Genomic DNA, 23,584 nt, shown 5'->3' with positions numbered 1-23,584 from the left:
TGATAATTGGATTAAAGTTCAGTGATTTATGGACCGCTAGGGCAAGCAGCTGGGACTTCCCACAGCAGCTGAGAAAATCAAAGAGAAATGAGCCCCTCTGGAAGATGGAACCCTTGCTGCAGAGGGAAACCTCAGCAGTACTATAGCTTACTGCCAGGGTAAGGACCATGGATCAAAACTCTTCTGTGCCCAGGATTTCAGCACCCTCCTCAGCTCTGCCACAACAAGGCTGCAGGACTGGCATGGCCTCGGCTGAGCAGCACATGCCTGACCTGATCTGCAAAGTACTGCATGGCACCAGGAGCTCCTGTTCCTGTGATGAGCCCTGTGCAGCTGTCCACACATGAGAGCAGAATGCTGTGCAGGCCCTTGAAAGGGCACTGCTGTGACATACAACCATGTTTACTGATGGCAGGACGGTGTGACCTGCTTCCCGCAAGGACTACGACTTACATACCAACCACCACCATCTGCTGCGGTGCGCAGCCCTGGCTTTGCTGCTGCTCTGCCAGCCCGAGCACAGCATGACCCACCACCTGTCCCAGGGGCCTTGTAGGGAAAATGGAACCAGGAGGGCAGTCACCATGACAGGAAGGACTGAACAGAGCTGACACTGCAGCAGGGCACGTTTATACCCCAGAACAGGCACAGTTTACAAAGGGACCTGTGGAGCAGGGCAGGAAAATACCTGCTCTCCTCCCTAAGAAACAAGGTGCCTGTGGAGAATCAGCCTGGCCTCTCTCAGGCAGACGCATTTCAAAAGCACACATGGCTTTGAATACAAGTACAGGCTTGCAAATTGCTCGAGTACTCTTGAGAAAACATCATACCCACAAACCCAAGAATACCAGTGGTTTGAGAGTAAGGGTTTTCAACCCAGGACTCAACTTTGCAGCAGCAGCTTCAAACCCAAACCCTGTGCAGGGCATCAAAGCAGGCAGAAGGAAACTCACAGGACATCACTGAAAGAAGCTGAAGTTTTTTGCCAGCCTGGAAACCAAGACTGCCAAGTCCTTTCTCTTCTACCATATCCCATCTTTCCTCCTCCACATCCTCTGAGCAGTGCTGAGCCAAAGGACCCCCCCGACTCCTCCAACTGGGCAAGTCATCCCCACACCCTGTGGTACCCACACCAGCATGGAACACGAATCAAGGCAGGCAAAATACTGTGCCCAAGGAGCAGCAGCTTAAAACATCACCTCATCCCAGCTGCCTTTGCCTGGTTAATAAATAATCAATTTGGAAACTGTTTAATCCAGACTGGTTAATGGACCTGCGGCTAGAGAGCCAAGGCAGGTTCTTGAAACAGCCACAAATACCTTTCAAATGAAGGTTTTAACATTCAAGTGTCAAACCTAGGTTTTCAAAGTCTTTATCACCTGCCTCAGGCATAAATGATTTCACAGGGAGGAGCCAGCTTTCGTGGAGGAGGACCTGAGCAAATTCTCAGCATCCTCACCCAAAAACCCAAAAGGGTTCACGCAGTAACTAAGGTGGTGGGAAGATGTTCACCCATCATGTGTAAGTAAGAGCAGTGAAAACTTGAGTGCAGTAAATGAGGGTGAGATGAGCAAAGAGGCTGGTGAGAGAGAGCAGCTGAGCCTGTGGGATCAGAGGGTTTTCTTCCCCCAGCAAAAGGGGCTGCCCAGCCTCAGCTGTCCCGTGCTCCTCAGGTCCCACGGCATCAAACCCAGCCCTGGCTCCGTACTCAAAAGGGGGGCTTTTCCTGGTGCTGGTGCACAATGCAGTATGCTCACACCTCAAAGCACCTGCTTGAAGTGTCCTGAAGACAAGACTGTCTTCATTTCATACCCTTTGGCTGCTCTTTTCATAATGAAATTTCAAGGCAAAGGGTGCTTCATGCCAATATTATTACAGGCAGAGGCTCAGTCACAATTAAACCATGCCTTCAGGTGGCCTCTGACTCCTCTAGGTGACAGGGATTAACAGTGCTATGAGGAGCTTTGATTTTAAACCTCTCCCTGAAAAAAAACGAAGGACAGTGCAGTGACAAGACCACAGGTACCTGGGACCCTTCCTGTCCCATCAGAGCCCACACCAGGGCCCCTATGTGGAGATGGACCAGACACACAGCAAACACTTCATGTGGGCACTGCCGCTCTCCTCCCAAACGGACACACAGGTTCACACTGTGGGAGCCAAAAGGCTTGTGGGAGGGGAGGGGGGGGGAGGGGAGGAAAAAAAAAATCACAACCAAATAAGAAAATTCCTTTCCAAGCCATTTTTTAGTAACTTTACAGTGAGCAGGTAGCTCATCCAGCAAGCCTTGCAATGCTAGTATTAGTGGTGACTTCTCTGATGCCAGGAGGCACGTTTTCTGTTGAGGTATGCAGGGCTCTACAGCATGTATTGGAGTGAAAGAAGACTGACAAGAGGTTTTGCTCTTCTGGATAAAGCTCTGTTTCTTTACCTAAGGCAGTGTGGAAGCACTGGCGTGCTTGCAGTACCCGAGATTCAGATCTCCCAAAACCCAGACACATGCTGTAGGCTTCCATCTCTGACTGATCCACAGCTTTTTGAAAGAAAGCAAGTTGGGAAATCTCCTTTTTGTGCTGCTGTCGCTGCCAGGACAGCACAAGGCACAGTACTACTCCTTCAGCAAACAGATGAAGCACAGTTGAAGCAACCTCCAGTCCTTGCCTCTGCTTGGCAGCAATTCATCCCCCAGAGACTCCCTGTTATTTGTCACAAGGAAATTGATTAGTTTGGACTTGCTTAGACAGAGGAGCATCATCCTGAAGAGCCAGACAGTGCACAAGGGACTGACTGCTGCTTTGACAGTGCAGCCAAGCTCTAAACATAGCATCCATGCTTACTTCCTAGGTTTTCAACCAGAAGAGATACAGTCCAAAAACACTTTTGCTGGTTTTCTCCCCTGACAACTTTTTCCCCATGTTATCTTGTCCTGAAACTCAGCCCATGTCTGAGTTCAGCGCTGGTACCCAGCACCAGTTTGTGGCTCCTGATTTCACTCTCCCTGTCTCACCCAATACATCCAAGTCCATCCCCATTCTGTGGTCCACAAGAGACTGGCTGAAGGGGGACAACCTCCTGCCTCAGTCCTACAGGATCTGACACTAACTCATTCTCACACCCAGAGACAATCAGCCCAAACAAAAGAACATGGAGGCTTTTTTACTTCCTATCCATTACCTTTGCTGACTCTGGTTTGCTCAGCCAGACCTTCCAAAGCGCCAGAAAAGTTTTGGAACTGTCATTCAAGCTAAAGCACCTGAAAATCAGCAAGAAGCCATCCATCCCAATTTTGTCTTGCCACCCAATTCCATATAGAAGGCAGCTCTGAGATTCCTCCTGCAGACTGCACAGCACTGCAGAGGACCCGTAGCTGCATCTCTCTCTCACTGGAATCCTGCACTCTCCAGGTCTCAGGATGGTACTGGTGAGGATACATGTTTCTGGCCAGCTAGAAGAGAGCCAGCACCTCCAACAGGAGGCTGCTAGCTATGTCAGGGATCTGGCATGGCAACCTGATTCACGATGTCCCTGTTAAAGACCATGTTCCAGTGGTCCTGAGGAGCAGGTAGAAACAGATTTCCAGAGTCTTACAGAGACACAAGGAGATGCTTAGGAGAAAGGAGCTGCAGAGGAAACTCACCTCCCCCACCACTGAGAGGGTAAGAAGGAGCTGTGCACAATTCCCTCCTCTGCCCACATACCTGGGGGGTCCTGATACTTCCTGCAGAATAACATGGATCAGTATGATGGCCTAACCACTCTGCAGGCACATGTACACACACTCACACTCTGGAAAATCACTACTGAGGACACTGCAGGGGCCAGCAGAACACGACTGAACTGCATGGTTTTCAGGGAATTTGCTAACTTTCCCGAACTTCAGTCTGGCTGCAGAGCCATTTGCAGTACCACAGTCACCACTGCCTTCTCGTTCAGTGCAGTCAAGCTTGCATGGCAGCAAGTGGATGCTACAGAAAGCATGCACAGCCGCATGTCCACGTCTCTGGAAAATCCTACAACTGCTACTCCATGCGTCAGGCCTGGGTTTTGCTTGCGGTGAGTGAGGAGGGTGAAGCATAATATATACTTTTTCCACTGGCTCCTGTTACATTTACAAACATTATCCCCCTGACTTCAGCCAAGTCCTGCCCTGAGGCATTCGGGCATGCAAGAACAGCATGTTGGAGACAGGACAGACTTGTGACAGAAACACATTGCGCTGAAAGGAAGAAGTTTGACATTACCAGTGCAGCAGTAGCAGGGCTCAGCGCTCCTCTTTCTTTCTATGAGATGCAGAGCACAGAAGAGCACGTAGGCAGCGCGTAAGAACCAGATCACACAGTAAGTCTCCTTGCTTCAGTGATTGCTTTGATATAGACAGGATTAACAAGTAAAGGTAATATTTCCCCACTAAAAGGAAAAATATAAAAAAAAAAACAAAAACGAGGGCAGATGCAAAGGGAAAGACAGACAAGAAAAAGAGAAAAGCAATTGTCAAGACAGCAGAGAAATAAGACCATTTTCCTAGTGTATTTCTGGCAGAATTAATACATTTTCTGCAACTCTCTACATTCAGTGTTCCACTCACCCTCGAGAGACACATCCAGTGGGTTTACTACCACTGATCACTCTGCCTCTTCCAGACATAACTTGTTAGGGGCATGCAGAAGGAGCATGTTTAATTTACAGATCAAGTAGTCTCACTTACTAACCTCGATCTGACTGCTTGATGTGTCCAGGGTGTATATAGCCTGTCTACTGCATATCTCTCTCATTCCCAACTTTGCTCAAAGAATGCGTCTGAAAACAGCATTTGCTTCAGTAATTTTAGTGAGTGTTACTTTAGAGCACAGAGACAGCCCCACAGCCCTAGTGCTGGAGGACAGGACCAGAGAAGAGGGGGAGCCAGCAATGCAGGGCAACGCAAGCCAGCATGCAGCATTGCAGCAGCAGCAGGAACTCCAACCGGGCTTCAGACGACACTGCCTGCCTTTACAGGCACCAGCATAGCCCCATGGGACTGGGCCCCTTGTTTTCCTTATCCTTGAACATCACTCACGGGGAAATGCCTGCCCTGGCTGCTCTTTGAAGTAGAGACGGCTGCTCACTCACAAGCACTGTCCCCAGACCGGGTCCTCTGCAAAACCACTGCAGGACCACTGCTGGCAACACACCTTGCTTCCAAGCCACACTCAGGAAAGCGAGGCACACTGCCCTGCCTCCATCACCCATCTGTACCCAGTGACTGGTGGGGACAATGGCTCAAGCAGCCTTGTGGCACCAGTACCTTGCACAGGTAAATGTTGCTGTGCAAGGAATGCAGCCTGAAGGATGAAGGGCTGGCGCTGGCCCTGCGTTGCTGGTCCGCAGCAGCACCGGATGTTCTTTGCATTACACAGGAAGGGACACTTATAGGGCTTAGTTTTAGGGCACAGTGTGCTGCAGAAACACCTTGTGTCCTCAGCAGCACAGCCACAAGCACACCTGGCTGCAGACACCAGAGCAATTTGGCTGCTGTTCCTGGGAGCTATCACTAATTCCCCACAAATCGCTCCTGCCCAGATCTCTGGCACCTGGAAATGAGCAAAGTGAGGGAAATAGTAGTTACGGAGTATTGGTTTCCTCTCTAGAAAAAGGTCTCCCCTTACTTTCAATTCTGTGAATTGGGTGACCACTTTCAGTATTCATGGTGTCTGATATGCACGAACACATCAGCTGGTCCACACATTTAAGGAGTTACATTTAAAGAATCATGTTATTTCACACCAGTTTCCACAGAGCTGAGAACACAGGATATAAATACATATCCACTGAGAAACTGTATTGTGAGATTGTTCAGCTGGCAGTCTCCTCCGGGGCCCTCAGAACTACATCTGCCCTTTCACGCTGCAGCCCATGCAAATGCCTATACATTTTAGGCTTCTCTAGGTGTGAACAACACTCAATTATTTAACCACCATTACAGTATAAATTAAGACAGCTTATTTGGAATGAAACATGCCTTTTTCTTTCCTTAGACAGGTCTAAGGCCATCAGATATTGAGGGAAAAAAAGCAACAAACCAACAAAAAAGCCCCTTGTTTCTTTTGTGTTCTATTCACCTGAAGATCACTCACCTGACTCCACTGCCACAGCTTTTCTTTCTTCATCTTGACATTTTGTGTACTATTACTAACAAGAATAGAAGCTGCTCAAGAAAGTGAAATCCTACAGCTTTATGACACACCCAATGCCAGATTATGCATTAATGCTACCGTGTCACCTTAAAAATCTCTGTATGCAACTCCTGCAGCAGTTGGGAAAAAGAATCATTTGGAAAGAGGTAGCAGATTGTTAGATTGGGTTGTGTCATTAGGGATTTTCTCCCTCCTCACCAGGTGGGCTCTTTAAGCAGAAGCTCTTCAGAGTGAATTGTGCCTGACCAGAAGAAGGGACCTCAGATTTTCCATCAGAATCACTGAAGCAAAATTGCTCAAATTGCTCATGTTAATTTTCACTTTTCTTTTTTTCTTATTTATTTTCTAAAGCTACCTTACCCCTGCCTGCCACACCACTGCTGTTGAGGACAAAGAAACCACTCCTCTGTTTCACGGGGCACAGACACTATTAATCATAGTGGTATAAAGGCCTGACTATGCCTTGAGCATCTTACCTGGTTGATAACATACACTCCATAATCTAGTTGCTGCCTTTGGAGAATTGGGTGCAGGTAATAGAGCCAGTACTTCAGGTGCTCCTCTCGGTTCCTGAATGGTATGATTATTGCTACTTTCTGAAGTGCTATACAGTCCTTTGGAGCAAAACGACCTCCTGCTTTGACCTCTGGGTTTAGTCTCGCCACTTCGTCCAGGTTCACAGGCTGGGAGAACTCCACACGTAGCGCACCAACTGGAAGAGAGGCACAGCACAAAGCAACTTAGCACACACGATCTGCTTCTCTGAGCACCCATCCTTTACATGTTTGTTTTCCTGGTTTGTTTTGTTCTTTAAACACAGAGGGCTGGATGCACACAACATCCCAGCAGTGGACGGAGATGCTGAAGCTTGGAGCAGCCATACAACAGAATTCAGAGTAAATCTGCAAGTGCTGCAGCCTACTTGTATCGGACCCCAACCAAGTCACTGACACCAACTGAGTCATAGAATAGGTAGGGTTGGAAGGAACCTTAAGATCATCCAGCTCCACCCCCCTGCCATGGCCAGGGACACATCACACTAGACCATGTCACCCAAGGCTCTGTCCAGCCTGGCCTTGAACACTGCCAGGGGTGGAGCATTAACCACTTCTTTGGGCAACCCATTCCAGTGCCTCACCACCCTCACAGTAAAGAACTTCTAACTTGTATCCAACTTGAAGTTCCCTTGTTTATGTTTGAACCCATTACCCCTTGTCCTATCACTACAATCCTATCTGCTTGGCAAAGCAGAAGCAGTGCTACCACTGGCATGTGTGCCACAAAACAAGCCTACAGAAGAGTGTTACCCCTGTGCTCTCACCCATCCTGCACAGCTCTGAGAGAAGAGCACTCCTCAAACAACCCTGCTCTCCTACCAACACAACTACTTACACCAAGGCTCAAACACACGCAAAGTGAACAAAACCCTTGTTCTTGTTTTTTCTTTCTCTCCTATTTTCCGTGTTCTGTAGGCATGCCTGTTATTTATTAGAAGTCCCACATTAGAACTGCTACAAAAAGCATATCCAGATTTGCATGGTGGTTGGCAATTCCTGCATATGGTTTCAACAGCGGCAGGTTTTGAAACTGCCAAAATAATCTATGCCAAAACTGGTGTGTAAAACCGGAAGCCCTCCTGGCACCACAGCTAGGACAGCAGCCACTGAGATAGCTGTTCAAAGCTGAACTCAGTGAGAAAGGGCAGCGACAGCCCCAGGCACTGATATGGCCAATGAGACCTACTCCGCAAGACTTTGGCTCACGTGCCTGCACACACGTGCTCATTGCTTGCCAGGGCTTCTCTGCTCTGCCACGTGGCTCTGCAGCACTGGATCACAGACATTTTGTGCATGCCTCCTCTTTACATCCAAGCTGGCTTTTCTGTGGTATCTGCTTCCAGCAGCCCCAGCCCTGGTGAACAGGCTGGCTGCAAAAACCCAGTGAGCACGGTAGTGGTCTGCAGAAGGACCTCTCTTGCTGCCATGTCCTGCTCCCAGTAATGGTGAGCTAATAAACTGGGCTTTGCAGGCAAACCCTGTTCCCACTGAAGCCTCTGCAGGGGGCAGGGATGCTGAGGCCCCCACACATAAAGCAGGTCTTCACCATAAACACTAGGCTGAGGATCACTCCTTAGAGATTTGGCTGGTGTACCCTCTGCCTCTACTCCACATGGGTGTGAACACATATGTGTGTGCATGCACTCACTGGCACATGTGCCTTAGAGCTCCCATCTCTTCTTTGCATTTGCTGAAGAGATGCCCAATGCACCTCTGAGGACACACACATGTACATGTCTCCGTGTGTGTGTGTCACAGTGCCCTCACAGAGCCCTGTGAGAAAAGACACAAGTGACTTTTAGAGCTCTGAAAGACAGTGGCAGTACCAATCAACCTTGTGTATACCCCAGGATGTGACTGCACTAAAGGCAGAAACAATGCTCCAGGTGTACAGCTTACTCGCTGCTTACAGATCTAGAAGCTGCTTTAGCTCAGTTGTGCTGCTCCACAAAATGTGTGCTTCCTCAAGGCTGAAGATGGCAAGAAGGAAACCAGCCAAACAGGCAGAGGTGCTTGGTGTATCCCCAGAGGCAGCGGGGATGCTTTGCTGCCAGCACAATGGAGGTAAGACCTTGTATGACCTGGCATCACAGGCAGGATGCAAAGGGATCTCCTGATCCCAGGTTAAACAGGTAAGCCTGCATGTTTCTCTTGCACAAGGAGAAAGAAGGCAGTGATTTCTCAGGCTCCAGCACTGGGATCAATCTGTCCATACCCTCAGCACCCTCATGGTTCCCAGCTTTACCCTAGTGTGCCTGCTCAGCTCCCCACCCTCTCTGCCCCACGGGTCCTGCAGACGTCTGCCGCAGCTAGGGCCAAAGCCTCCCCGGTCGAGAGAGCGGCTTGCAGGGAGAGCCTGGAGGGCGCTCTGCAGTGGGAGGAAGAGGCAAGAATGGGAGGAACCAGCACAGGAAGGAACATGCAGTGGCATGAGCAGGCATGGGGCACAGCTTCCCCATGCAGTAGGATAGGCAGGGGGCAGGCACCAGAGCAGCACAGTAGGAGCTGGGAGAGTGCATCTGTTCCTCTGAATGTAGGTACCTCTTCTCTGCAGTGAGTGCTCCCTCAGAGCTGCCTCTGGCCCCAGCACACATCCATGCCTGCTTCCCCCTGCCCATCCCTCTGGCCCTCAGTGCTACCTTCAGTAGGAGACTGGCACAGCCAGCATGATGCCTATAGCAAAGGGTGTTGCAGTGGGCATGGTTCACTTAACCATGGTCATAGTCAGCAAATGGGATTATGCCGGGCATCTGTGCTCAAGGATGCTATTTCCCTGCCTTGTTCATGCCCTGCTGCCAGCAGCAGGACCGACACAGCCGGACACTGCAGGAAGCAGAAGGGCGGAAGCAGCACATCCTTTCACAGGGCCCTGCCAGCACCACCCGCTCCCAGGCGCCGGGCGGCTGCTGTCCCAGGGAGCAAGCCCCTTCCTGCCGCAGAGAGATGAGCTCTCTGCTCCCAGCTGCTCCCAGGAAACTGCAAGCCCCATCAGGCCAGAGGATGCTTTCTGGTTTAACAAACAAAGGCTCCGTTAATGTCGCACATCACAAAAGTTTGCCATTTAGGAAAATTTAGAGGGGAAATCTCCTACTGGTTGTTTGTGAGCTCCAGCTGGGCAAGGCTAGCCACAGGCTATCCAGGACACTCCAAGCAAGGCTTTTTGCAGGCTGGCACTCACCAGCCCCTCAGGGCTAAACATGGACAACTAACCCTGCCAGTCGTTGCTCTTGTTTGCCTTCAGGAGGCTGGAAGGTCAGCAAGGAAGAGATGGGAGAGGAAAACACATTCATGATAAAAAACAGGTGAGGAAGACAGATATTTAGCAGTTTCAGGGTCCTGACAGACACTGCTGAGAGACGATCTGTGCTGCTCTGACCTCCAGTTAATCAGATCAGTTTAAAGGCAACACACCCTCTTACAAATGCAGCCCCGAGGGATGCAGCCTACACGAAGGTCAGTGAGAAGACCCCAGGCACTGGCATTGTACATGTACAGGAAGGCAGCCGCTTTGGAGGCAGGCTTGATTCAAATCACCCGGTTAATACACTCACTGGCATCAGTAAGAATACAAAAAAGGTGAAAAACCTGAATAGGCTGTTTTCAAATACAGAATGACTAAAACAAGCTAGACCTGGTAAAGCAATGTGACTGACAAAAAGCACCATACTACCCGCTGCGCATCAGTGGTTCCAGTTCACTTCCCATGCAGGACAAGGCTGAAGCTTAATCTGCAAACATGGGCTTTCCAGCTGGCGATCAGAATCATGGTTCCAGTTGCTAATTTTAAATAACTTTTACTGAAATTTGACTGCCTGGATAGCAAGAAGCCCCAAGACTGTTGTCTCACAAGGGTGCCAACTCAGGACATGGTCTGCTGATGCCATGAAAGCATGTGAAGCTTGCTGCGAGTGCTGTCCCACTGGCCAAAACTCTATCCCTATCTGTTTTTACTAGGTAAAATTTTCAGCCCAATTCGCTCCATTTCAATCTTTTCTGCTCCTGGTCAAGATGACTGCCTGACATAGGAGTCACTGTATATTAAGCCCCTTGCTAAAAACAGGCAGGCATGACAGAGCTATGCGGACTTCTAACTCTGGTCACCCATATGGCCTAGGATTTGTAGGCAGACACCCTTTGGGTTCAGAGTTACAGAGTTTATAGAACCATAGAATAGTTAGGGTTGGAAAGGACCTTAAGGTCATCTAGTTCCAACCCCCTGCCATGGGCAGGGATGCCTCACACTAGACCATGTTGCCTAAGGCTTTGAACACTGCCAGGGATGGAGCATTTACCACTTCTTTGGGCAACCTGTTCCAGTGTCTCACCACCCTCACAGTAAAGAATTTCTTCTTTATATCTAACCTGAACTTCCCCTGTTTAGGTTTGAACCCATTGCCCCTTGTACTGTCACTGCAGTCCCTGATGAAGAATCCATCTCTAGCATCCTTGTAGGCCCCTGTCATAGTTTAAGCCCAGGCGGTAACTCAGAACCACACAGCCGCTCGCTCGCTCCCCCCCTCTTCTTCCTTCCCCTGCTCCCAGAGGAATGGGGAGGAGAATGGTAAGAATGTAACTGCTACGGGTTGAGATAAGAACAGTCCAGTAACTAAGGTATAACGCAAATCACTTCTGCTACCACCAATATAATAATGATAAGGGAAATAACAAGGAAAGAGAATACAACCTCTCACCACCCGCCGACCAATACCCAGCCCGACCCAAGCAGTGATCTAGCCCTCCGGGTAACTGCCCCCAGTTTATATACTGGGCATGATGTGCTGTGGTATGGAATACCTCTTTGGTCACTTTGGGTCAGGTGTCCTGTCTCTGATTCCTCCCGGCTTCCCCTCCTTCCTGGCAGAGCATGAGACTCAGAAAGTCCTTGGTGAGACTAAACATTACTGAGCAACAACTAAAAACATTGGTGTTATCAGCGCTGTTCTCATGCTGAAAGTCAAAAACACAGCACTGCGCCAGCTACTAAGAAGGAGAAAAATGACTACTACTGCTGAACCCAGGACAGCCCCCTTCAGATACTGGAAGGCTGCTATGAGGTCTCCAAGCAGCCTTCTCTTCTCCCAACTTTCTCAGACCATTTTCACACAGGAGGTGCTCCAGCCCTGTGATCATCCTTGTGACCTCCTCTGGAGTCCCAACAACAGCTCTGAAAGCCTCCACTGTATATTTGTAGCAAAAGAAAACCTCGAAAACAGGAGTAAGCAGCTGCTGGAAGCTGGCAAAAGCACGCACCCAAAGCAAACACTTCAGAGACTGTGAAAGGAGGATTTACAGCTGGCAGTGGTAGGGTAATAGGAAAGGTGCACACAAAAGTAAGCCAGCCTCCTCCTTCCCCCCATCTCTGACACTCAGAAGTGTTCCTGCTCTAAGGGAAGGTGCACAGGAAAAGTACCGTGCAGGCTCAGATGCCGGGGCAGCCATCATGCTGTACACAAACAGGAAGCAGCTTCTCACATGAAGCAAAAGGTGAGGCTTGTGAAACACCAGAGGTGGCACAACACTCAAGCTGCAGGAACTAGCCCCACAGCCCTGGTGATCTTCCCATCCCCTACTTCCCAGCAGCCACACGTGCCACAACAGATAATCCTCCTGCTGCATGAGGCTGTCAGCATGCATCCTCACTGGTGTGCATCCCCCTAACCCAAACAAGAGGAACTTGCACCAACAGCGAGAATCTGCTTGGCTGGATGCTAGAACAAATTTAGAAGCTGCTCCAGTCTCTCTGGACCACAGATACTAGAAGAGACTGGAAAACTCAAGAAGCGATGCCCAGAATTATACCCTTATATACCATCACAAGGTGGGCAGCATCGCGTTCCATCCAAGGTGGTAGCAGGTAATACAAGGTGGGGCAGCAGCTATGAAGGGCAGCCCAGAGGGGTTCAGGTGGGATGGGGTGGAGAAGAACCCCTTCCCCAGGAGGGCAGTGCAGCCCCATCAGAAGGGGATGTGACGGAGAGCAGCTGGGCTCATGGGTCGGTTTACAGAGGTACCCATCAGAGCAAACCGCCCTCCCAAGCACTCCTCTGGGAAAAGTGGCACAATTCACCTGCACGCCTTAAGCCAGGTGCAAACCTCAGGTATTTAATTTGATGAGAATGAAAGCAAAAGCATGCAGCACGGAGGTTGGACAGAATGCCTCTCCAAACAGCGCAGAGAACGTTTCCATTGCCCTGGATGAGTGCTCTCCAGCTGCTGAGCCAGGTGCACACCCGCACTGCTGGGCTCAGACAAAACTCATGAGAAAAGAAAGCTGGAAAAAGAGAAGCAAAACTTTCAGGAAGGAAAAAACCCCAACCCAAACCTATCTCTGCAGGGGCCCAGCAGAAAAGGGAACGGCTGGGAAAAACAAACCCCGCTCCACCCCAGACAATGCAGGGGCACGTCTCCCCACCCCAGGCTGTGGAGCAGGGGTCCTTCAGACCCACGCAGCACTCCAGGGCAGGCAGGTACCTGCATCCCACAGCTCAGCAAAGCAAGCATTTCCCATTAAAATCAGCTCGACTTCAGAGCCATGCCAGCACCTATGCTGACAGGACCAGCCAGGCTTGAAAAAGGGGTACAGCCCCATGGTGGAGGATGGGACTGGTTCCCTAAGCAGCCCCTGTCCTGGCGTGCGAACCACTGTATGACACGGTCCAGTGTGAGGCGCCCCTGCCCATGGCAGGGGGTTGGAACTATATGATCTTAAGGTCCTTTCCAGCCCTAACCCTCCTGTGCTTCTATGAAAACACCTCTGCCTCCTTGCAGATTGGGTGGCAGCTGCTGCCCCTTGCTGCCTGCACATGTCACTCCCCCATGAGTGTTCTTAAAGGAAAATAATCCTTAGGTCTGGCTAGAAATATCCCAATGAGGAAACAAAGCCTTCCCAAGGACGAGGATATGTTTTCTTTTGCTGGTCTACACAGGCAAAGTTGCACCCCATTACAGATGTCAGGCCAGTGCAAGGCTTGAGTCTTGTAGTTTGTTGATACACCAGTGCAGGGCCTGTCTTAGGCAGGTTCACACTGTGTCATCTTTGACTGTGGGAAACAGGCTGAAAAACCCACGAGGGTGCATCACATACACTGGCAGCACTGGGTCTGCATGATGTCAGGTTTGTATGATTAACTGAGCACTTACAGACAGAGACAAACGCAGCTTAATCCAACTCCAAACACTGCCTATTCCAACACAAGGTCTCACACCATCAGGACATGGTGTCTTTCAAGAGAAAAGGAAAAAGTTTGCTGTTTCCATGAGAAGGTACTGTTGGGAGAGAACCACAGTCCTCATTGGTGGCTGAAATCCAGCACACGCTCACGGGGGCGGCTTTGAACTGTCTCCCTTTGAGCCGGGCAATCTGCATGCGATTAGCCCTTCTCACTGCCTCTGCGAAATTAAATTCCAGGCCCTCAAACAGCAAACTCAAAACAAATAAACACAGGGGCCGGGATCAGAAAAAGGCTGAGCTGCCCCCCACCAGGAACCCCCACCCTGCCGTGGGGCAGGATGGGAAGACAGGAGCAATCCCAGGATGAGTGGCATCCCAGGAACACAGCTCTGCCAGGGCAGCCTCAACAAACAAGGCAGCCCCCAGCTCTCCTGCCCCATCCCATCCCACGCGATTAGCAGTGCCTGCACCCAGATCCCAGTGCTGTCCTGGGTGGGGTGGAGGTGTGTCTGTCTGCATAAAATCATGCCAGGGCTGGCACACCCCTAAAAGCATGGGGTGCTGCCAGCAAGCAGCAGGGAGGTGAGCACAGAAGCAGGGCACTGCATGCCTGGGGCAATGCTGCCCAAACCCCACTGCCCCAGCACACAGGGAAACCCACTCCATAAAGCCTTTGTAGGGACGTTTCCAGCTTCAGCAAGATGTGCTTGCAGGCAAGTGCTCTCAAAGCAAGTCCTACATGGGGAGGTGGCAAAGCAGCCCACTTCCAAGCAAACATCTGCAGCGGCTTCAGGACTGCCCTGAGCAGTAGCAGCTCAGCTGCAGCTGAGAGGCAGCTGGAAAGGCTGTTTGCCATTCCCTGGTGCCACCAGCAGCCACTGCTTACCTGCCTGGAGGTGCTAATCCATGCCCGGCTCACCGAGCACTTTTTGCAGGCAAGGGGCTCTGGGCACTGATTCGTACAGTAGAAAATGCTGTTGCAGGGGCAACAGGCTGACCTGTGTGCTGTCTCCACAGGCCAGAGAGACAGGGCTCAGTGAGCTGACACTGCTCCTCTATCCACATCCCAGAAAACCCACATCTTTGGCACCACCACTGCAGCACTGCTGTAGGCTGGCTCACTGTGTCCCCAAACCCCTCCTGCTCTATGGAGAAGAGTGTGCAGGAGGGAGTGGAGCAGTGGCTGCAGGATGCTGCCAGGAGAGGAGGAGGGTGAGCAGTGGAGCACAGCACCTTCTTCCTCAGGCTGCCTCTGAGGCCACCATACCCAGAGCACCCTCAGCACGCTATCCTTTGGGGTGCAGGGGGGCCTTAACACAGTGACAATGTCCTTCATCTGCTGAGTGAAGTCACACGAAGGAGCTCCACACCAGAGGAGGAAAGTTGAAAACTGAACTGAATTCTGCATCCCAGTGCAGTTTGGGAAGCTGCGAATGCCTATCTCCTTCCAAACACAAACTTGGCCCAATTTCCAAGGAAACTAGCTGTTGCTTCAGATCAACGCTGGCAGAGGAACGAGCACATTATAAAACTCTACTTGCATAAGATGGGAAACTTTCCTTCCCAGCACATTCCATCTGTGGTGCTGTATCCCTGAAACAGCTGCGCTCCAGGCAGGCACAGTACCTTTCCGTTTGCAAGGCCAATGAATAGTCCTTGACCTCCACTTTGACCAGCTAAGAGGATGCTAGGGGTGCTCTCACCACAGAGGCTGCTGTGCTGGCAGAGAAAGACTGCGCTTCGGAGGTGCGAGTGCTCCCAACCGCACGGGTAGCTGTGGAGCTGTCAGCAGTGTTACCAGGATTGCACATCTGTTCCCTGCCAAACAGCTTAAACATACCCTTTGGAGGAGTTTAACAGTTTCTCAACCCCTCTTTTGAGGCCAAGAAAGCCTAAACTTGAGCAAACTAGTCCACATGTGAGCTCCCCCTCCCCTCAGCCCTCTCCATGCTCTCCTTTCTGAGTTTCTGTTTTACTTTTTCAACACAAGGCAGTGGAGGGACACTGCACAAACCCCAATTTGCAGCCACCAAAGTAAAGCCTGCAGAATCCAGGCTGGGTGGGTAGGGGTGGTGGGAAGAGGCAGAGATAGCAGCTGTACTGGAAAGGTTCAAAATAACAAGCAAAAAAAGGCACATCAGACAATAGCAGGCTCAAGTGAGAGCAGGGTGAGATGTTGCATGTAAAGCAAATGCCTTCTACACCACTTGGTATCATAAGTGGCTTCATAGATTCGCCTGCAGTTTCTGGGGCAGAATCCATCCTCCCCAGCAAGACAAGAGCCCATGACTGCAGGTGGGCAATGTGACAGGAGCCAGACCCCAGGCATGCCAAACCTAACAGCCCCCTCTGGCACAGCCACCACCTCCTTAAAAACTAGCATTCCCAGCACCTCTTGAGTTTTCACTCTCTGGCCCCAAATTATGCTCTGCTAGGATTCTGCCAGTGCTAAAGCATCCTCCACTCCTGCACATGCAATGTCCACGTATACAGAGGCCTTAATCTAGATTATCTGTGAATTTGCTGGTGTCTCAGGCAGCATACCACCTCTAAAAACTTCTGCAATACAGGCACTCAGCATCACCACAAGTCTCCTTCAAACCTCAAAGCATCAGAATACCCTCATCACTTCAGTATCTACAAGTTAGAGTGACTGCACACACTGACTACACAGGCACCAGAAGCAGTGCATGGAAGACAAAGCCCATGCCATAGGTCCTCCAACCAAACGACAGCTGCTCACCCAGAAGCTGGTCAAAGGAGCTTGTTCCTCGATTCTTATTTTATTGTTAAACATGAATTGCCAACAGCGGGAAGCATCAGTTTCTACCCAGAACCCTGACATTTCAAAGAAGCAGTTGTTTTTCCTGCATGCCCAAGATCCCTGAAGAGAAGGCCTTGGGAGTGTTGGCTGATGAGAAGCTCAACATGAGCCAGCTTCAGTGTGCGCTCACAGTCCAGAAAGCCAACTGTATACTGGGCTGCATCAAAAGGAGCATGACCAGCAGGTTGAAGGAGGTGATCCTGACCCTCTGCCCTTGTGATGCCCCGCCTACAGTCCTGCATCCAGCTCTGGAGACAACTACACAAGAGGGATGTGAACCTGTTGGAGTGAGACCAGAGGAAGCCACGATCAAAGGGCCAAAGCACCTCTGCTATGAAGACACACTGAGGGAGCCAGGCTTGTTCAGCCTGGAGAAGGCTCCAGAGACCTTAGAGCAGCTTCTAGTGCCTAAGGGGGGCTGAAACTGAAATCTGGGGCTGAAAAGCTATTGAGCCAGACACCTAACGGCAACATGTCTAAGGCACTTGGGTTGTCTCCCCCATGAGATGCTCACGGAGTTGAGGATGTGAACAGATCTCTTCAGCCTGCCATCCCGTACCAGCCACAACTGGTATCTGAACGAGGGTCAAAAATGGCTAGGAGACAGCTGTCTTCTAAAATAACCTTCATAAGCAACACGTGCTTTTGACCAAGCAGGAATTGAAAATGACATCCCTGAAATCCCTTACACAGGTAAGCCTGTGCCGTGAGACTGTGCTCTGCAGAAAGCATACAGTGTTAAGATGAGCTTTTCCGGAGAGGGATCTTGCTACCAATGAACCTGTCTCTTCCCATGTTCCCTCCTAAAATCAGCAGGCACATAAACTATGCCATCTCCTAGAATAGGTAGAAGAAAAGCATTTGACTGTTTTGAAAGCGTTCAGGCCAACATACATCCTGCTTCTACAGAGCAACTTTAAAATTTCTTAAAACCCAAACAAACAAGCACTACTTTTCTACAGCTCCTAAAGAATACAACAGTGTAGTGAACGGACATGTACAGAATATGTTTGGATTCACTTGGTTTTGGGTTTCTTGAAGGCTGCAATTTCACTGCAGCAAGCATGCTCTGCTTCTCAATACACCATTTAAAATACTCATTGACACACAGCTCTGAACTTGAGAATAAATCCACAATGCTTATATTAACTTGTATAAGAGAATTTCACAGCTGTTAAGGACTTTTAATTCAAACTTGAATTATAGTATTATTTACCCAGCCCTGATTTATGCTTAACAAATAAAGGCAAGTGAGCCATAAAAGCGTTTTAAATTTGGCAGCTCCTTGTAGAGATTAAACCTCATTCAGCTAATGTGTTTGTTGCTGTGCCAGAAAGCAGGGATTGTAAACTACTCCTCTAAACATCGCTAGGAAGAAAACTGTGTGACTCTGAAATGAGTACCTGGCTATGTGACCTTTCAAAAAGCCCGAGCAGCTCAGTCACACGTATCCTGTGTGATTCATCACATGCTCCCCAACGACGGGGGAGGGAGAGGGCAGAAAATAATAAAAACTAGGGTGAGGTGCATTTGTAATTTAGGTTTATGCTGAGGGCACAGGTCAGTTGGAGCTACCTGCTCCCATCAGAGCACTTCTCCATGGCTTTGGGAAGGTGGGCATTACAAGAAGGGACTGGCTGGCTACTACTTGTTACGTTCATACCAATAAGGAGCATTGTGCACAAAAATAAGAGGGTTTTCTTTTAGTTCTGGGTGGGTGAATTAAGTGGCAGAAATGCCTGTGGAGTGTACACCTTCCCAACCCCACACTGGCCGTGGAGATACAGGAGATGCTGATCAGGGCAGACTCATCTGAGGCCTGACTGCGTTGCTTTACAAATATCGTTTGCTAACAAAACCTGAAATGAGCAGGGGAAAAAACAAATACCCATCAGGTCTCTCACCTCCACACTGGCTTCAAGGTTCTCACCTACATGCTGGCTACAAACCTCAAAGCCGTGATGATGCTGGCCTCCAACTAACTGCATCCCCGCAAGTACTGAAGGTAACAAGGCTAGAAACTGTCTGCCTACTGTGTTGTTCTACGTGGCTCTGAAGCTCTCTGAACATCTGTAACCGCTTCCAATAGCCCCATCTGGCCCTTGGTAGATTCAGCAAATCCCATTGAAGATGTTACAATGACAATGTAAAATACTTTAGCGGATCCTTTAGCCAGTAACTCCGATAAATGCTTTCAATCTTGAGGACACTAAGAGCATTTCTCTGAATTCCAGGCATTTAAAAAGCACATGACTCCCTCTTGAGAGGATCAGAGTAAGTGGAAACCATTTAAAGCAAAGCCATATTCATAAAGGACTCCCACATCCACTTCATGAGGACAGGCTTGAAAAGCCACTTTCAACTTAAAGTGATCCAGGGGAAAAAAAGTGAAAGATACTAATAAAAAATAACAACAAAAAAACATAGCACAGTTCCTTTTACTGACCTCAAAACCACCTTCCTAAATAACAAGCCAATCATTTGTTATGCAGATCCATAAACAGCTGACCAGTGAGCATCCAGAGCATCTATGAATTTCTGTGCTGGGTTTGTAAACTGAAAACCACAGCTAGCTTCTTGAAAGTCTCTTCCACCAGCTGTGATCTCTGGTAATAAAGGTGCCTGTGCTAACGTGGCACACTGATGAAGAGGGAGATGATCCCCAGGCTGCAGGGCCCAATTAGCCTGTGGCCGGCTCATTATCCACTGGGATGGCTCAGGCTGTGGTAGTGAACTCTGCCACAGGAGGATCTATTCAAGAGCAGCAGCTCCAAATGTCAGGTTGGGCGAGAGCGTTGTAAGGGTAGGGAAAAAGCCGAAACCCACCTTTCCTCCACCGCTGCCTCCTGACAAAGGCAGTGGATCCAACCAGATACAGGTGCTCAGTGTAGAAACGGAGACCACCAGCCGGCTGCAGACCTGCCAACCGCCTGCCACCACCCAGGCTGTCCTGGGGGGAGACCAGCTCCAGTGCAGATAAAACACAGGCCAGGCTGCCACGTATCAGGATACTGCATCACAGCACCAAATACGTGGGAAGCGCCGCTGGGATGCCTAACAACTGTATTCATGACCCTGCCTCACAGCGCTTTGTAAATCCGTGCTGCTCACCGAGCAGGTCCGCGCACACAAAAGACTGCGGGAACCTACACAGCGCCAGCAGCCCGTCTGATCCTTCCTGTGAAATTGCGCAAGAGCAGTATTTTGGGTAGAGTTCCCAGAGGAAATTACCCAACCGCTCCGGCAACCAGAAACCCAGCCGGACGGGGAGGGCGCGCTCCCCGAAAGCGCCGCGGCTTCGCTCTTCGCTGACTCCCTGCGCGAGCATCCCCCCCTACACCGGCTCCCCCGGGATTCTCCCACAATCCCCCTCCGGCCAGCGGCACGCGTGGACATCCACGCCGCTGTCACCCCGCGCCCAGCAGGGACACCGGCACACGGCGCACGAAGCACGGCGGCGGGACCCGGCGGCGGATGCTGCCGTCGGGACGCGGACCCGCGGCACTCCCCCCGCCCAGTGTTCCCCGCGGAGCGGACGGCGCCGGGCACCCGTCGGGCGGCAGGAGGAGGTGAAGCGGGGGCCCCAAACTCATACAGGACGGCACTCACCGAGCAGCGGGGAGGGCTCGGGGCAAGGGCCCGTCGGCGACGAGGCGGGCGGGGACCCTGCGGTGGGTGGCGGCGGGTGGGAGAACGGCAGCGAGAGGTTGGCGGGTGGAGGGCGGCGCGGCGGCGGCTCGGGGCTGCCCGGCGGCCCCAGGCCGCTGCCCGCCAGGTAGTAGAGCAGCGTGGCCGAGAGGTGGAGAGCGCAGAAGGCGACGAGGAGGCGGCAGGCCCGCTGCAGCGAGGTGCCGGGCAACGACGGCTCCTTCATGCCGCTGTGCTGGCGGGGTGCACCGCCCACCCCGCGCCGCGCCGACGACGGGAGACAGGGACGGGGCGGGGACCGCGGCGGCTCCGCCCGCCGGGGGCGGCCCCAAGCCCCGCGGCCCGCCCGCAGCCGCCCGCCACCGGCATCCCCCTCGCAGCCCCCCAGTACCCTCCCAGCATCCCCCTTCCAGCATCCCCCACGCACCTCCCTCCGGGACCCCCGACCGCATCTCCCCGCGAATCCCCTCCCCGGCTTCTCCCACTGCATCCCTCACCTCATTCCCCCCCAGGCATATCCCACCGCATCTTCCCCTTCATTCCCCCCAGCATCCCCCCACCTCCCCCGGCATACCCCCCTGCATTCCCCACCGCATTCCGCCCCGGCCTCTCCCCACCGGTGGTATCCTCTCCTGGCATCTCCCAGCCCGGCATCTCTCCCTCCGGCAATCTCCCCGCCTCGGCATCCGCCTCCCGACATCCCCCCTCCCGGCATCTCGTCCCCGGCATCCCCCTCCCCCGACATTCTCACCTCGGCATTCCCTTCCTCGGCAGCCCCGCCTCGGCAGCCCCGTCGCAGTCCCCTCGCCTGACCCTGCCAGCGCTGGTCCTTGGGAGCTCACCGCTCCCTTCTAGCTGGCTCTCCAGCGCGGTTCCCGGTAATACCGCGTGGTAACGGTGGCTGCAGGTTCGTGCAGGTCCCTAGCAGCATGGAAAACCGCTGGGCTACAGCAGAAGGCGCTAAGAGGTCCCTGGGAGCTGCTGCGAGATAGCGCAGGCTGTCTTTGGTCTCCTGCCCCTTGGAGGGTTGCAGGTAGACTTCACTAGGCACAGCTAAGTGTTAACTGTAGTTTCCTGTCAGCTCAGTGGAGCTTGTTTCAATGTGTTTTCTGACAAATGAAAAAGGCCAGGACCACCTTCTTGTTGAATAAATCACAGGACCCCAGCAGTGCCAGCGGCAGGGCTTTCTGCAGGTCTCCTGCCAAACATCCTGCTTGGAGCAAGACTATTGCCAGCAGCAGATAAAACCAGCTGCGTTTTATCCCTCTGAGCCTTGAATGCTTGTCCAGCATGGGGATCTCCACCTCGCTGGTGTCCTGTCCCAGAGCTGCCCCACATTCCTAAGGCAGGAGTTTCCTTGTGTCCTTCAAGTCACTAGAAGAGCCTGGGCAAGCAGGTCTGGGCACCATCCAGCATCCCTCAAAGTTATATGTGTCTCTTACGAGTGGCAAGCTCACCAGCATGGAAAGAAGCCTCCTTGGAGCTGTCCTGTAACCCTGTCTCAACCAGCAGCAGCAATGGTGAGAACGTTTAGTGTTGCCCTCACGTGTGAGGTGACAGCCAGGAATTCAGTACTCACCCTGGTGCTGCAGGCACCTTGCTCCTGGCTGGCTGGAGAGAAGTCAATGGGCATTGGTGAGTCACGGGGTGAGGCTGACAGCTGATGAGGCAAAATCCTGCTGGTCTGGCAGCCTTGCATCTATCTGGTTAGCCCCATGGGCCTCACAGTGCTTCAGGGACACCCGGTGACACTCAAGTGGTTTTCAAGCGTGACAAATAAGGACCTCTGCCAGTAGTCCTTAACGCTACTATTTAATGTTACTGTTTACTTGGTCTCATGAAAGCCAAGTCTCTGAAAGGAGAAGTGAATCTACCCTCTTCTCATTGGTTAAAACTACTTCCCAACACACACACAGAGCACTCCCACTGCCCTCAGCCCTTGTGGTCTGCTGATCTCAGTGGCCTCCAGTGCTGCTTGGTGGGCCGCCAAAGTGCTGGTCTGTGGAGCTGGGCTCCCTTCCAGGAGTTTGGATGCTCCTTCAGTGCTTGTTCAGTGACTGCTCACAAGTACTCTTCCAGGCTAGCATGCCGTCTGTGGTCTTTGAAGAAGCACACCATGTCCCATCCTTTGACCTCTGCCAACACTGCTGTTCCTCAGTCTCAAAACTGGCACTCTTTCATGAGATCAGATGCTGCAGGTGTTTCTCTTGGTTTGTACTGAGGTTTGAACCAGCTGGACCTTACCAGATTGATGTTTTGTTATCTGGTCCCATGGACTATAGCTGTTCAATGCTACACACAAGCAAGAACATATACCTTTTTACTACTGACCATGGTGAAAACCAGCAGGGCACAGTCTCAGTTTGTGATAAGAGAGCAGAAACAGGAAGAGAGTGCCCAGGAAGTATGGCTGTTGCCATCAGTGGGAGGATGCACTCATCTTTAAAAGCTGAAATGTTCAGTGATCTTTGTGAATCTCGACAAATCTACCTTGCTCTGAGACAAAGGAATTTCCTGTTTCTGGCAGGACAAGGATCTGACTTCAGGTCTGAGTGTCTCTTTGCACTTCCTAAGTGACTTTCACTAACCCCCTGAAACCTCCTTTGAAAGAAGGGCATCATCTCTGCCACGAGGAAGCTCAAGGAGAATTATCCTGCAGTCAAGGCACATGAACAGAAAAATCTGCTTCCTCTTTTCTGTTCATTTACACATTTCTTGGTTCTTTCTGACATCTTCCACAAGGTCAAGTAAGTCAAATAATCACCTTGTGCTTCAGTTAAACCCGATGTTGTAAGCATCACAATGAAAATGCTGGTGTCCATGACACTAATGCCATTACTGCTGATATTCTCAGTCAACATTCAGCTAAAGACCAGCTCATAAATTGCCTACTTCAATGAGCAAACCCAGTTTTAAGCATCCAGGCTCTCCAGACATCTTTTATGAATCAGTTAGCAGGAGGCAACCCAGCAATGCGACTCTCAGCAGATAATCTGGTCCTCAGAACTCGCAAATCAGTCCAGAGTTCCCATGTTTCATGCTGCCAGCAAATACCTGGACTTGTGCTAATCAAATCTCCTGCCTTTCTTTCAGCTTTGAACTGGGCACTTGTAGGGGAAGTTCCCTGCGGAGCACTGAGAGTCAGATCTCAACTGTGACTTAAGGTAAATTTCCTGTGACACTGCTATGTACGTCACTTATTAAGTTTAGC

General features: G+C 51.1%; 1 protein-coding gene across 1 annotated transcript in view; it reads right to left on the bottom strand.

Annotated features, from left to right (window-relative positions):
* The window catches only part of B4GALT1 (beta-1,4-galactosyltransferase 1), a 28,315-nt gene extending 7,644 nt beyond the window's left edge, over positions 1 to 20,671 (bottom strand). Inside the window, exons 1-2 of the mRNA XM_062604440.1 lie at positions 20,335 to 20,671; positions 6,650 to 6,885 (exon numbers count right to left, since the gene is read on the bottom strand). Coding sequence (XP_062460424.1) covers positions 6,650 to 6,885; positions 20,335 to 20,599 — 501 coding nt within the window. The 5' untranslated portion in view covers positions 20,600 to 20,671. The remainder of the gene's footprint in view (positions 1 to 6,649; positions 6,886 to 20,334) is intronic.
* Between the last annotated feature and the right edge of the window lie 2,913 nt (positions 20,672 to 23,584).

Source organism: Pezoporus occidentalis, unplaced genomic scaffold, assembly GCF_034315485.1.
Source record: "Pezoporus occidentalis ecotype Australia unplaced genomic scaffold, CSIRO_AGI_Poc_V1 ctg86, whole genome shotgun sequence".
In the NCBI taxonomy this organism is placed as follows: domain Eukaryota; kingdom Metazoa; phylum Chordata; class Aves; order Psittaciformes; family Psittacidae; genus Pezoporus; species Pezoporus occidentalis.
The sequence above is the reverse complement of the archived record's forward strand: the minus strand, read 5'-3'. Positions and strand labels throughout refer to the sequence as shown.